The sequence below is a fragment of the Balaenoptera borealis genome, assembly GCF_965194805.1.
Source record: "Balaenoptera borealis genome assembly, chromosome: 19".
In the NCBI taxonomy this organism is placed as follows: domain Eukaryota; kingdom Metazoa; phylum Chordata; class Mammalia; order Artiodactyla; family Balaenopteridae; genus Balaenoptera; species Balaenoptera borealis.
Window position 1 is genome coordinate 64,200,074 of NC_138878.1, and position 13,013 is coordinate 64,213,086.

The 13,013-nt window shown below is 39.8% G+C and overlaps 1 protein-coding gene across 10 annotated transcripts in view; it reads left to right on the forward strand.

The window, feature by feature from the left end:
* Nucleotides 1-10,556, forward strand: part of LOC309616826 (zinc finger protein 480-like) — a 57,921-nt gene extending 47,365 nt beyond the window's left edge. For 7 of the 10 annotated variants that reach the window (XM_082367965.1, XM_082367959.1, XM_082367960.1 and 4 more), the window contains 3 exons: nucleotides 1,423-1,512; nucleotides 2,062-2,188; nucleotides 7,115-10,556. In XM_082367965.1, coding sequence (XP_082224091.1) covers nucleotides 1,498-1,512; nucleotides 2,062-2,188; nucleotides 7,115-8,994 — 2,022 coding nt within the window. In that variant the 5' untranslated portion in view covers nucleotides 1,423-1,497 and the 3' untranslated portion in view covers nucleotides 8,995-10,556. Of the gene's footprint in view, nucleotides 1-1,422; nucleotides 1,513-2,012; nucleotides 2,189-2,991; nucleotides 3,116-7,114 lie in introns of those variants that run through there. The other 3 variants (XM_082367966.1, XM_082367954.1, XM_082367953.1) reach the window with 3 other exon arrangements.
* The last annotated feature ends 2,457 nt before the right edge of the window (nucleotides 10,557-13,013 follow it).

Below are 13,013 nucleotides of genomic sequence, written 5' to 3' on the forward strand. Positions count from 1 at the left end.
TTACAAAGATGCACACACACATGCACCCCACAGCTTGTTTTTTTTTTTTTAAGATTTTTTTTTTGATGTGGACCACTTTCAAAGTCATTATTGAATTTGGTACGATATTTGGTTTGGCTTCTGTTTTATGTTTTTTGGCTGCAAAACAGGTGGGATCTTAGCTCCCCAACCAGGGATCAAACCCACATCCCCTGCATTGGAAGGTGAAGTCTTAGCCACTGGACCACCAGGGAAGTCCCTCCCACAACTTTTTATACACTCTGTTCTTTCATCTTTAAAATAAAACGTTCTCGGGCTTCCCTGGTGGTGCAGTGGTTGAGAGTCTGCCTGCCATTGCAGGGGACGCTGGTTCGAGCCCTGGTCTGGGAAGATCCCACATGCCACGGAGCAACTGGGCCCGTGTGCCACAACTACTGAGCCTGCGCGACTGGAGCCTGTGCTCCGCAACAAGAGAGGCCGCGATAGTGAGAAGCCCGCGCACCGCGATGAAGAGTGGCCCCTGCTTGCCGCAACTAGAGAAAGCCCTCGCACAGAAACGAAGACCCAACACAGCCAAAAATAAAAATAAATAAATTAATAAATTTTAAAAAAAGAAAGAAAGAAAAAGAGAGAGATGTACATTCCATAGGCAGGATGTGGTTGTCTCAGAAGGTGAAAGTGGCTCCAGGCTGTGAGGGTGATGAATTTTTATGGGCTGGGGTAATTTCATGCACTAACAAGTGAGAAGATTATTCCAGCTATTTGGGGGAAGAGGCAGAAGTTGATCTGGGTAATTATTTCACAGTATATGCGTGTGTCAGCTATCACATTGTACGTCTTAAATGTACACAATATTTATTTGTCAGTTATACCTCGATAAAGCTGGAAAAGAAGAAGGTGCAAGGTGTGCCAGGCTTGCCCCCTCTGAGGGGTGCTCATCCAGGCCGCACATGACAGCGATGAGGCATTTTGCAAATACCTTTGTTACCTGACCAGAGATTCCGCTTCACAAAGTCTGTGCGGGGCCCAGCCTCAGTGATACTTAAGGTGCCCTGGTGTATCCCTCACTGAGCATCGTGACTCTGAGTCCCCCCGTTCCTGAGGGCTGAGATCTGGGCTGAGGCTGAGGGGCTCTGCTCTGCGTGTGGGTGGATCAGGGCTGGTCTGTGACCTGAAGGGGGTCGTCGGGTCCAGCTGAGGTGCCCGCTGCTGCTGTGTACGTGAGGGCCTCACCAGGAGGGGAACCTGATCTGAAGGAAAGGGTGGGAAACTTCACCTATTGGTCTCTGTGTAGGAGTTTACTGTCCTGAGCCCCTCCTGGGACAGTGGGTGGCAGAGGACTGTCTGTTCCACATGCTGAGGTCTTCCCTGTGTGTGTGGCTGTGACTCAGGAAGGGGGTGTGTTGATTCTGAGCATTAAACAGCATCTTTTCCACTTTAAAGATCGACCTCTAAAGACTCATATTTTCTGAGGAAGAAACTCGGAAGAGGAGGGAGAGGAAAGAAAAGGAGTCAGAAATGGCTCTTTCTCAGGTAAAGTGATGTTCTTGGTTGATTGTTCTGTTTCTTCTTCCTTCTTTGCATTTGCTAATCTCTGAATCTAGAGTAGCCTTAGATTCCATCTGTGACACAGTTTTCTACTCTGTAAAATGGAAACATCTTTTTCTAATGAGCTATTACATTGATAACAAGTTAATTCAGGTAAAGCGTTTAGAGTAACACGTAACGTATAGGAAGTGTTCAGAAACTTGTAGCCATTGCTGTTATCGTCATCACAGTTTTTAGATTCCGACCTTTCTTTAACACTTCTGTATAGACGACCCAGTGTTGAGTTTTTATTTGTGTATTTCATGTATCATACAGAAAAATGAGAAATCCACATTGATTTGGAGGCTATCATAATCTCCTATGGAAAAGCATAAGAAATTAGAGAGGCATAATGTGCCCCAAATACCTTTACGTGCATCTGTCAGAATACATACTTCAACTGAATCGATCCTTACCCCTCTCTCTTCTTCTCATTTTGTATGCAGATAAGAACTCTCCTCATGGCCCCATGGTGAAAATGTGTTTTCATTTCAGGAACGGTTGGCCTTCGAGGATGTGGCCATCGAGTTCTCTCAGGAGGAGTGGGAATGCCTGGACCCTGCTCAGAGGGCCTTGTACAGGGACGTGATGGTGGAGACCTACAGGAACCTGCTCTCCCTGGGTGAGGATAACTTCCCTCTGAAGTTGGGATCCGTCCTTGGGTATCTTTGCATTTTCCCTCATGTGCCTCTTGGGAGCCCCTGCCTTGCTTGACTGAGATCAAAGTCCTGTTGACTCAGACATGAAAAGTGTCATAATGTGGCATGAGGACTTTGAACTTGCCTTTCTTCATGTGATCTGCCCATGTTATGATACATCAAGGGTGGTTCCAGAGCTTAAATAGGCATAAAGCCTTATAGCGAACTTAGAATATCCACTTCCCTCTCTGCTACCCCTGTGTTTTTGATTCAGTAGTCCTTGAAAGAGAGCTGGATGTCTGTATATTACACTGTTCCTTATGCATTCAGGAGGGGGCAAGCAGTGGATGAATTTGTGAAATATTTTCCTAGACCCATCTGTAATGTCCTCACACATTAGCTGAACAAAGAGCTGGGATTCTGGAAATGACACAGCACATGATCTTCCTTTCTTGCAATTAGCAGTAATTACTGTTTCTGATCTGATTATTATTATCTCCATTTTAGTGTAAGGGAAAGAGCGCTGGACTCTGGAGAGTGAAGTGAAAATAGTGAAAAAAAACCAAAGGGGTGGAAAATTATCAAAAATGTGGACACAGGTCAGATCTCAGATGGACAGAGGGGAGGCCACACCATTAACAGTTTTGGGGAAACTCTCCCCAAGTGGGAGAGTTCTATGGGACTACAGAAGTTTTTTTTATTATTTGAGTTCTCAGAGGAAATTTTTCTTCTCCCCAACTTATCACTCTGTCTGTCAACATGTAAAATGTATTCTTTCACCCTCCAGTGGGGCTGCAGCTCCTACAGAGACAAAGGCAAAATTTTTCTCATGATCTACACTCTGCCATCTGGCCCCTGTGAACTCTTTGGTCCCTGACTTTGAGGAGCATGGGACGGGATGTTTTACAGAGGTTTGTCTCCCCTTCTGAACTTGATTTCATTGGTTGCTCAGTTCTTAGCCCATATAGGTAAGAACTGACACCGCTGTAGTGGTAACATGTGGACCTATCCCAGTTCCATCTCCATTTGCTGTACTTGGGAGACCTAATCAGAAGATGAGAAAACACTGGCTGCTCTTTGATTCCGTCTGTCACCCCAGAACCTGCATGGAGCTGTCTCAAGCCCCGTCTGCCTGTTTAGATCCCTCAGACCTTCTTTTTGTTCCTTTTTTGCCACACAGCTTGGGGGTGTGTAGTGGGACGTGCGTTGGATCATCTGTGATTGTTACTTAAGAAAACTGTAAAGACAGTGGGCAGAGTGGTCCTCTTTTTGATCCCAAATCCCACATGGGGTTTATATGTCAGTCTTTCAGGCTCTTAGCTTTGTGTCTGTGGGTAGAACACACAGTCCTATGTCAAGATCCTACAGTATCTGACCCCCATATCTTATATTTTTCTCATTCTTCCACTGCTCTATCTGATCTGGGAATGTAAACTCTTCCCTGATTTCATACTGTGTTAAATTTGCATGATTTTGCCTCTGAAGCTTGCTTTTGAAATACACATTCCTGGGATCTGAGATTTCATCCTCTGTTTTTTTGCTGTGATAATCCACTTTTGGAGGATAGACAGACTCTTGGGACTCTCCTATGGGGTGGGTTTATTTGGTGACAGAAAACTCTTGATGGAGAACACTTTGAGTAGTATGTTGCAATGTTATCCTGCTACATACAGAAGCACCACTTGAAGCCACTCAGTAGAGTGGTCAGCATGTCCCAGGATACTGAGATGGAAGGTACACAAGAGCCTGACTGATAAGTGTTTCCAGTTTTCTGGTCTTTGAGGACTGTCAGTGGAGCATCTCTCGAGGGCACCATGACAGCGTTGATCACATGTACTGGTGATCATGCCATCTGAGCCACACTAAATAATACAGGAATTTCTCCTGGGAACAACATTGTCCAAGTTCATATCCTCGTATTTCTGAGGCTGTTGACTAAACTATCGTCCATACCACATTTTTCGTCCCCTGTAAGTGCCATTGTTCATCCTTCCTCAACACATATTATTTTGAAGCATCTTAATGACTGAGCTTACGAAGCTGGACGATGATACGCCTAGTGTTCTTTGTTTTATATTTGCAGTGTGTGGCAGGGTTGAATTGGGGAATGAACATTCTTTTATATATTTTACACTGTTTCCTTCTTTAGTGATGGTGATACGGCTCATCAGCAGTTTCCCTAAATCCTACCCTTCGTCCAGAATATTTTGAAAAGATAGTCTTTTTAAACAAATTTTACTGAAGTATAGTTGATTTACAAAGTCATGTTAATTTCTGCTGTACAGCAGAGTGATTCAGTTATACATATCTATTCTTTTTTGTTGTTGTTGTGGACCATTTTTAAAGTCTTCATTGAATTTGTTACAATATTGCTTCTGTTTTATGTTTTGGTTTTTTGGCCACGAGGTATGTGGGATCTTAGTTCCCTGACCAGGGATCGAACCCGCACCTCCTGCATTGGAAGGTGAAGTCTTAACCACTGGACCGCCAGGGAAGTTCCTACATATCTATTCTTTTTCATATTCTTTTCCATATAGTTTATTATAAGATACTGAATATAGTTCCCTGTGCTATACAGTAGGATCTTGTTGTTTATCCATCCTATATAAACATAGTAGTTTCCATTTGCTAATCCCAAACTCCCAATTTGTCCCCTCCCACCCACCCACCCACCCTTGGCAACCACAAGTCTGTTCTCTATGTCTGTGAGTCTGTTTCTGTTTCATAGATATGTTCATTTGTGCTGTATTTTAGATTCCACATATAAGTGATATCATATGGTATTTGTCTTTCTCTTTCTGACTTACTTTGCTTAGTATGAGAATCTCTAGGTCCATTCATGTTGCTGCAAATGGCATTATTTCATTCTTTCTTATGGCTTTTTATAGTATTCTATTTGTATATATGTACCACATCTTTATCCATTCATCTGTCGATGGACATTTAGGTTGTTTTCATGTCTTGGCTATTGTAAATAGTGCTACTATTTATAATAGGGGTGCATGTATCTTGAAAAGATAGTCTTTTTAATTTATTTTTTTAAATTTATTTTTATTTTTATTTATTTATTTTGGCCACACCGGGCAGCATGCGGGATCTCAGTTCCCTGACCAGGGATTGAACCTGGGCCACAGCAGTGACAGTGCTGAGTCCTAACCACTAGACCACCAGGGAACTCCACCATCACACTCCTGTTTCTCTTACTTTCTGTGTAAATTGGGGTTATGTACATAAACCCTCTAAGTCTACCTCCCTTATTTGAAAAATAATGGTAGTTTACCTCAGGCTTTTAAAACAAGTAAGTACTGTCAGATGGCTTATAATATTGCACGTTTATGGAAAGACTCATGAGTTACTGTTATTTAATTAGATATATCAACTTTCTCTCATGTTTGTTATGCGATATCCCTTTGCATTATATTTTGTAATTTTTTATTTTGCAACTTGTTCTCAACAATGTTGTCTCTGACCTTAGATCATAGATTTTTAAAGCACACACTTCATATTACATATATTTTGGGGACAATGAACTGGAGAATTAAAGGGCATTGCATAGAGAGGGAATTGCTCTGCTTGGCTGTTATATAACGGCAGTCATGAAATCATGTGACTTCTGACTTCTTTCTTCAGTTCTTATTCTTTATAATGCCATATATTTTCCTGACCTGATATTTTAGGAGTCAGTTATCTCAACATATTTTACAGTTTTCATATTGTGTGTTCTTTCTGGAGTAAAAGTCTTTTCTTTATTCTTAAGGGGGAGTGTTTAGCGTTCCATAGAATATATTCTATAACATGGTTACTTATTACTGCTCGTTTTATCATGGGTTACTAGAATAGTGCATTTATTAATCTTTTTAAAAAATATTTATTTATTTATTTATTTATTTGGCTGCATCGGGTCTTTGTTGCGGCACATGGGATTTTCGTTGCGGTGTTTGTTGTGGCGTGTGGGCTTCTCTCTAGTTGTGGCATGCAGGTTTTTCTCTTCTCTAGCTGTGGAGTGGGCTCCAGAGCACGTGGGTTCTGTAGTTTGCGGCATGTGGGCTCTAGTTGAGGCGCGTGAGCTCAGTAGTTGTGGCACGTGGGCTTAGTTGCCCCGTGGCATGTGAGATCTCAGTTCCCTGACCAGGGATCGAACCTGCATCCCCTGCATTGGAAGGCGATTTCTTTACCACTGGACCACCAGGGAAGTCCCTTTTTATTAATTTTTATTGTGACTTACAATTGATGGTCTTTCAGAATGTATTATGCAATATAATTGACATGTACTTGTTAATGTTATAAAATGCCTATTCTTCATGGGTACTGATACTTTTATAATAGGTATTTAGAAAAATATTTCATTTTTTAAACATTGTTTTATTAAATTCTTTTTCTCAGTGCTGTATTTGTTTTGCAGTTCTAAACTGCCATTTATTTACGTTTTTTGTTGGATAAGCTTGATTTGGATTATTTACCATTACAATATATTGTCTATTTTTTGTCATTTATTTATGTATTGATAGAATAAGTATGTACTGTATGCAGATTAGGTATAATTAGTATGCAGAAAATATGTCTGACATATTTCTCCTCAGTTACAGTCAGTTGGTATGTGCTTTGGGGTTTTGGTCATGGGATTAGCCGTTTTTTGAGAGCTAAACATAAGTTTGCACAATGTGAGTGTTTTTATCATAGATTGCTTGAAATGAGGCTACCCTAAAATTAATTTTAATTACATGTGATCACACTTTCTTTATTAAAGAATCCTGTTTCTTTAATGTTTCTCAAAATGTGAAGATCATGGTTGGGAAGTTTCTTAACTACATTCAGTGTGTTATTTTTGGTATAATGTTATGTTTTCTACATAAAATATTTATTCATGAATCGTAATTAATAAGAAACCTATGGTATTTTGTATCTTGTAGATATCTCTCCCACACATGTTATCAAGAAATTACAACCAAAGGAGAACACTAATTCAAGAGATATATTCCAGACAGTGATTTTGGGAAGACATGAAAGCCATGAAGTCAAAGGTTTTTACTTAAGGGAAATCCGAGAAAATATGCATCACTTTGAGTGTCAGTGGAGAGATGATGAGAGAAATTACAAAGGAATGCCTGTAACCCATAATGAAAACCTCACTGATAGAAAAGATCAACATGGTAGAAGTGATGCAGGAAACAAGCCTATTGAAAATAAGCTTGCATTAAGCTTTCAGGATGAACTGCAGATATTTCACACTGAAAGGAAAATTTATGAATGTAATCAAGTTGAGAAGTTCATCAACAATAGTTCCTCAATTTCAGCTCTCCAAAGAATTACTCCTAGTGTCGGAACCAACACTTCTAATATGTATGGGAATGATTTTATCCATCCTTCAATACTGACACAAGACCATAAAGCACACAGGGAAAAACCTTACAAATGTAATGAGTGTGGCAGAACCTTTAGTATGTGGTCAAGCCTCACGAACCATCAAGTAATCCATACTGGAGAGAAACCTTACCAACGTAATGAATGTGACAAGGCTTTTTTCCATAGTTCTAAACTTGTAAAACATCAAAGAATTCATAGTGGAGAGAAACCACACAAACGTAATGAATGTGGTAAAGCTTTTATCCAAAGTTCAAGCCTGGCTGACCATCAGAAAAGTCATGCTGGAGAGAAACCATACAAGTGTGATGAATGTGGCAAAGCCTTTATTGTGCATTCAAGCCTAATCAACCATCAGGTAGTCCACACTGGAGGGAAACCTTACCCATGTAATGAATGTGGGAAGACTTTCCTCAAACGTTCAAACCTTAGGCTTCATGAGAGAATTCATACTGGAGAGAAGCCATACAGGTGTATTGAATGTGGCAAGGCCTTTAGGCAATGGTCTGACATCAGGATTCACCAAAGAATTCATGCTGGAGAGAAGCCTTTCAAATGTAATGAGTGCGGCAAAGCCTTTACTCAGGGCTCACACCTCACTAGACATCAGGTAATCCATACAGGAGAGAAACCATATAAATGCGATGTATGTGACAAGGTCTTCAGTCAGAATTCACACCTTGCAAGTCATCGGAGAATTCATACTGGGGAAAAACCATACAAATGTAATGAGTGTGGGAAAGCCTTTATTGTTCGTTCAAGCCTAACTTACCATGAGGTAATTCATACTGGAGAGAAATCTTACAAATGTAATGAATGTGGCAAGGCTTTTATCAAGAGTTCACATCTTAGGCATCATGAGAGGATTCATACTGGAGAGAAGCCATACAGGTGTATTGAATGTGGCAAGACTTTTCAGCAATGGTCTGACATCACTACTCACCAAAGAATTCATGCTGGAGAGAAGCCTTTCAAATGTAGTGAGTGCGGCAAAGCTTTTACTCAGGGTTCACACCTCACTACACATCAGATAATCCATACTGGAGAGAAACCATATAAATGCAATGTATGTGGTAAGCTCTTCAGTCAAAATTCACACCTAGCAAGTCATCGGAGAATTCATACTGGAGAGAAACCATACAAATGTAATGAGTGTGGCAAAGTCTTCAGTCAAAATTCACACCTTGTAAATCACCAGAGAATTCATACTGGAGAGAGACCTTACAAATGTAATGAGTGTGGCAAATCCTTTAGTGTGCCTTCAAACCTCAGTAAACACCAGGTGATCCATACTGGAGAGAGACCTTACAAATGTAATGAATGTGGCAAGGCTTTTAGCAGGCGTTCACACCTTAGGCTTCATGAGAAGATTCATACTGGAGAGAAATCATACAAATGTATTGAGTGTGGCAAAGCCTTTAGACAGTGATCCTACCTCAGGATTCACCAAAGAATTCATTCTGGAGAGAAACCTTACAAATGCTGTGATTGTGGCAAAGCTTTTACTCGGGGCTCACACCTCTCCAGTCATCAGAAAATCCATACTGGACAGAACCTTACAGATGTACTGAGTGTTGCAAGGCTTTTAGGTATTGCCTTAAACTCAGGGTTCACCAAATAGTCCATACTTAACAAATGCAATGAATGTGGCAATTTTCAACTTACTGCACACTTTTCACCAAGTAACAGGATCTATATTCTGGAGTGAAACCATACAAGTGTAGTGTGTGTGATAAGGATATTTTATCCAAATATCAAACGTTGGGGAACATATTGGATGGACACCTTTAAAATGCAATAAACATGGCAAAGGCTTTCACTTGAGTTAAGTATTAGGCAACAGCAGAGTCCCAAAGATCAAAACTATGGAGCATCAGAGGATTTATGTTGGAGAGCAACCTTACAAATGTAATGAATGTTGTAAGGCTTCTTCAGATGTGCATGCCTTTGGCATAATGAGAGAATTTATGCAGGACAGAAAATATACAGATATACTTAACATGGAAATACCTTTAAGAAACAGTGTGTCCTTAGGATTCACCAAACAATTCATATTGGGGAGAATCTGTATAAAAGTAGTTGGTAAATTTCTTCACCACTTCTCACAACAGACCGCACTTCAAGGAACCATACTAGGAATACCTAAGTCTTCAGTTTTCTGAGATTAGCCTGAGATAATTGTACAGTGCAGAATAATTAAAAATCAAAATCTGTTAAAACTCAACGACATGATGTTTATCACAGGAGCAAGGACTCATGCGGAAATGGCCCATTCAGTGTATAAAATATTTAAATATTTGAGTTTTCTTGAAAGAGTACATTGCTATTCATGACTTTCAACCTGAAGGTTGAAGTCTGTTCAACTTATGCCTTCATTACAGTCGTTTCATGATGGTCTCTGGGAAGAAATCAATAAGGTGAAGGGGCTGACTTTATTAGGTGTGGTTCATTGACATCCATGTTCCCTGGAAAAATAAGAACAGAAAATTATCAAATTCAGTAGTGTGTGAATTAGCATTAGGGAAGGGCAGAGAATACTGTAAAACTGTGACATGACTCATTGTGCTTATTATGTTCAGGGTGCCCTTCTGTAGATAGGCCAGTGTGGGTTATAGGAAAGAATGTTCTATCAACTGACCATGAACAGAGCAGATTGGACATTAAAGGACTTGGGCTTTTCATGGGAGGAGAGTTACAGGTTATTAGGTACTGATTATGTGGTAGAAATAATGCAGGTGAAATGGTGGTCATTTTCTCCATTGACTGGCAATAGTTGTTGTGCATCAGTGATTAATGAAAAATTAGCCTTATTCTTGGAAATTGAAGAGAGAGCAGTTATCTTGAAAGGAAAATGTAATCAAAAGGACCAGAAAAGTATGTGCATGTGTATGATTCATATTTAGCTGCTGCCATTATATTTTGCTACTGTTTTATTCAGAATGTATCGTAAGTCTCGTGCTTTAATAAAATTTTTATCGTTTTTTTCCATAACTCTGAATGGATCATGTTTCTTCCACCAACACAGTTTTATCCCACTTCGGTACTTCATAACGGAAACGAACAATGCACCATAGGCTCTCAAGGTTGAAAGAATCTGTAACAATTTCTTTCCATGATGGATTCAAAGAACATAGAGTTTGGGGATTATATATTCATAATTTGCATTTGAGTTATTCTCTCCGCACTCTGTCCATAGCAGTGCAATTATAGACTCTGGCCCCCTAAAACCTACCCCCCTGTTCATGAATGTGCGCCATGTAATGTTTCCTGATGTCCTCTTTTGTGCCCAAATAAAGCCCATAGTATGCACCTTGATTTACCTGAAGTGAAAATAGCAATAACAAACATATGAAAAAATTAGGAAATAAAAAACTAAAAAGGTTAAAAGTAATCTCTTTTTGAGCTTGGAGCACTCTAAAATAATTTAGAATGAACACTATGTAATAGGAACTTTTCTTGTTTCATAAACTAGAAATTTCACATATTCACTCCCCAACATTTTTGTTCTTGTTCATTTGCAGTTGCAGTCGTCCACTGGAACAGGATGGAACCACACCCAAAGTTTGGTTTGGATGTTGAGACAGATGAGGCCGTATGCTAAAGTGTTACGAGAATGTTTGTTACCTTCTGAAACTTCTAGGGGGAGCAGAGTAGACTCCCAAGCTGTTTAAAAAATAGCTTGACAAAACGGAATGGTGACTGGCTTGGTCTGTTAAGGTGATTACTGGATGAGGATGAGGGGAGGGTACCTGCTTATGGTGAACTTCCAGTTGGTATCAAAAGAATGAGCCCTTAGCTTTTTTTATCAGCCTGCCCAGATAGGCAGCATAGGAAGAGGTTGTTTTGAAACTCTCAAGGTGTCAGTAGTCAGACATCAAAAAAATGCAGTCAGACTGTTTAACGAAACATTGAATGTTTACTCCTGACACTTCTGATTTCTTGGTTGGGAAAGACCACACTTTAGTTCATGCTATGAATTTATTACACTCCTTTTCCTGCTGTACACATAGGTTCCATTGTGCAATATGGTTGTTGAAGATGCTAGTAAATTACTATTTAGATAAATTGCCTAAGATATTTTTACACTAGCCTAATGAACATTAATGTTTGGAAATATTTATTGGGTAATAAATACTAAATAATTTTAATAGAAGATCAGCTTTCCATAGGATGTTAAAATGTTGATTTCAAATTATAGTATTAAGTAATATGCTGCATGATTCATTGTCAGCTATAGTAAAATTCCTTTTTTTAAAAAAATTTAATTTTGGCTGCGTTGGGTCTTCGTTGCTGCATGTGGGCTTTCTCTAGTTGCGGCAAGCGGGGTCTACTCTTCGTTGCGGTGCGTGGGCTTCTCATTGCAGTGGCTTCTCTTGTTGCGGAGCACGGGCTCTAGGTGCGCGGGCTTCAGTAGTTGTGGCACATGGGCTCAGTAGTTGTGGCTCGCGGGCTCTAGAGCACAGGCTCAGTAGTTGTGGCACACGGGCTTAGTTGCTCCGCAGCATGTGGGATCTTCCCGGACCAGGGCTCGAACCCATGTCCCCTGCATTGGCAGGTGGATTCTTAACCACTGTGCTACCAGGGAAGTCCTCTTTTGTTTTTTTAGTACAATTTTTCCTCAGGATTATTTTTTCCATCCACATTTTGTGACCCAGATTTAATGTTTAATTTACATTTTTTCCCTGTCTTACACCAAGGAATACATAAATCAATGGATTATTTTGAGACTTTTGTAACATGAAAATGCACATAAGACAATGTCAGGTACATAGTAGGTGTACTATGAAGAAAGACTTCCTTTAGGACTTTAGTTCAATCAGTTAATACACATAGAAATATTTAGAAATAATGCAAAATTGATGATAATTTTGGTGAAAGTAAATTCCAGTGTCTTCTCAAGACCTTATATTTTACCGGCTGCTTTGTTATCCACATCTGACACAGCTTTCAGAAATAGAGAACAAAGAAAAGAGAGAAAATATAATTTTTAAATAAAAGTCAACTACCTAATTACCCTCAAATGAACATATAGTAATTTGAAGTTACATTATGTTTAGGAATTATTGACTGAAGTATATTATGATGTAAACAACTTTTTCTCAAAGGTATTTGAAGGTAATTCACCAGTGTGGAACAGAAAAACTGTTTTAAAGAAGAATGCAGGGACTTCCCTGGTGGTCCAGTGGCTAAGACTCGGGGCTTCCAGTGCAGGGGGCGCGGGTTCATCCCTGGTCGGGGAACTGAGATCCCACATGCTGCCTGTGTGCAGCCAAAAAGAAGGCAGTTCTCATTAAAAGGAAATTTTTTCTTTTCTCTTTTTATTGTATCTATATGAGATGATGGAGTTATCATTTCGCAATATATGTAAGTCAGACCATTCTGCTGTACGCCTTAAACTCGATCTATGTCAGTTATATCTCAAAATTGGGGGAGGGAGGTGCTGGTTTT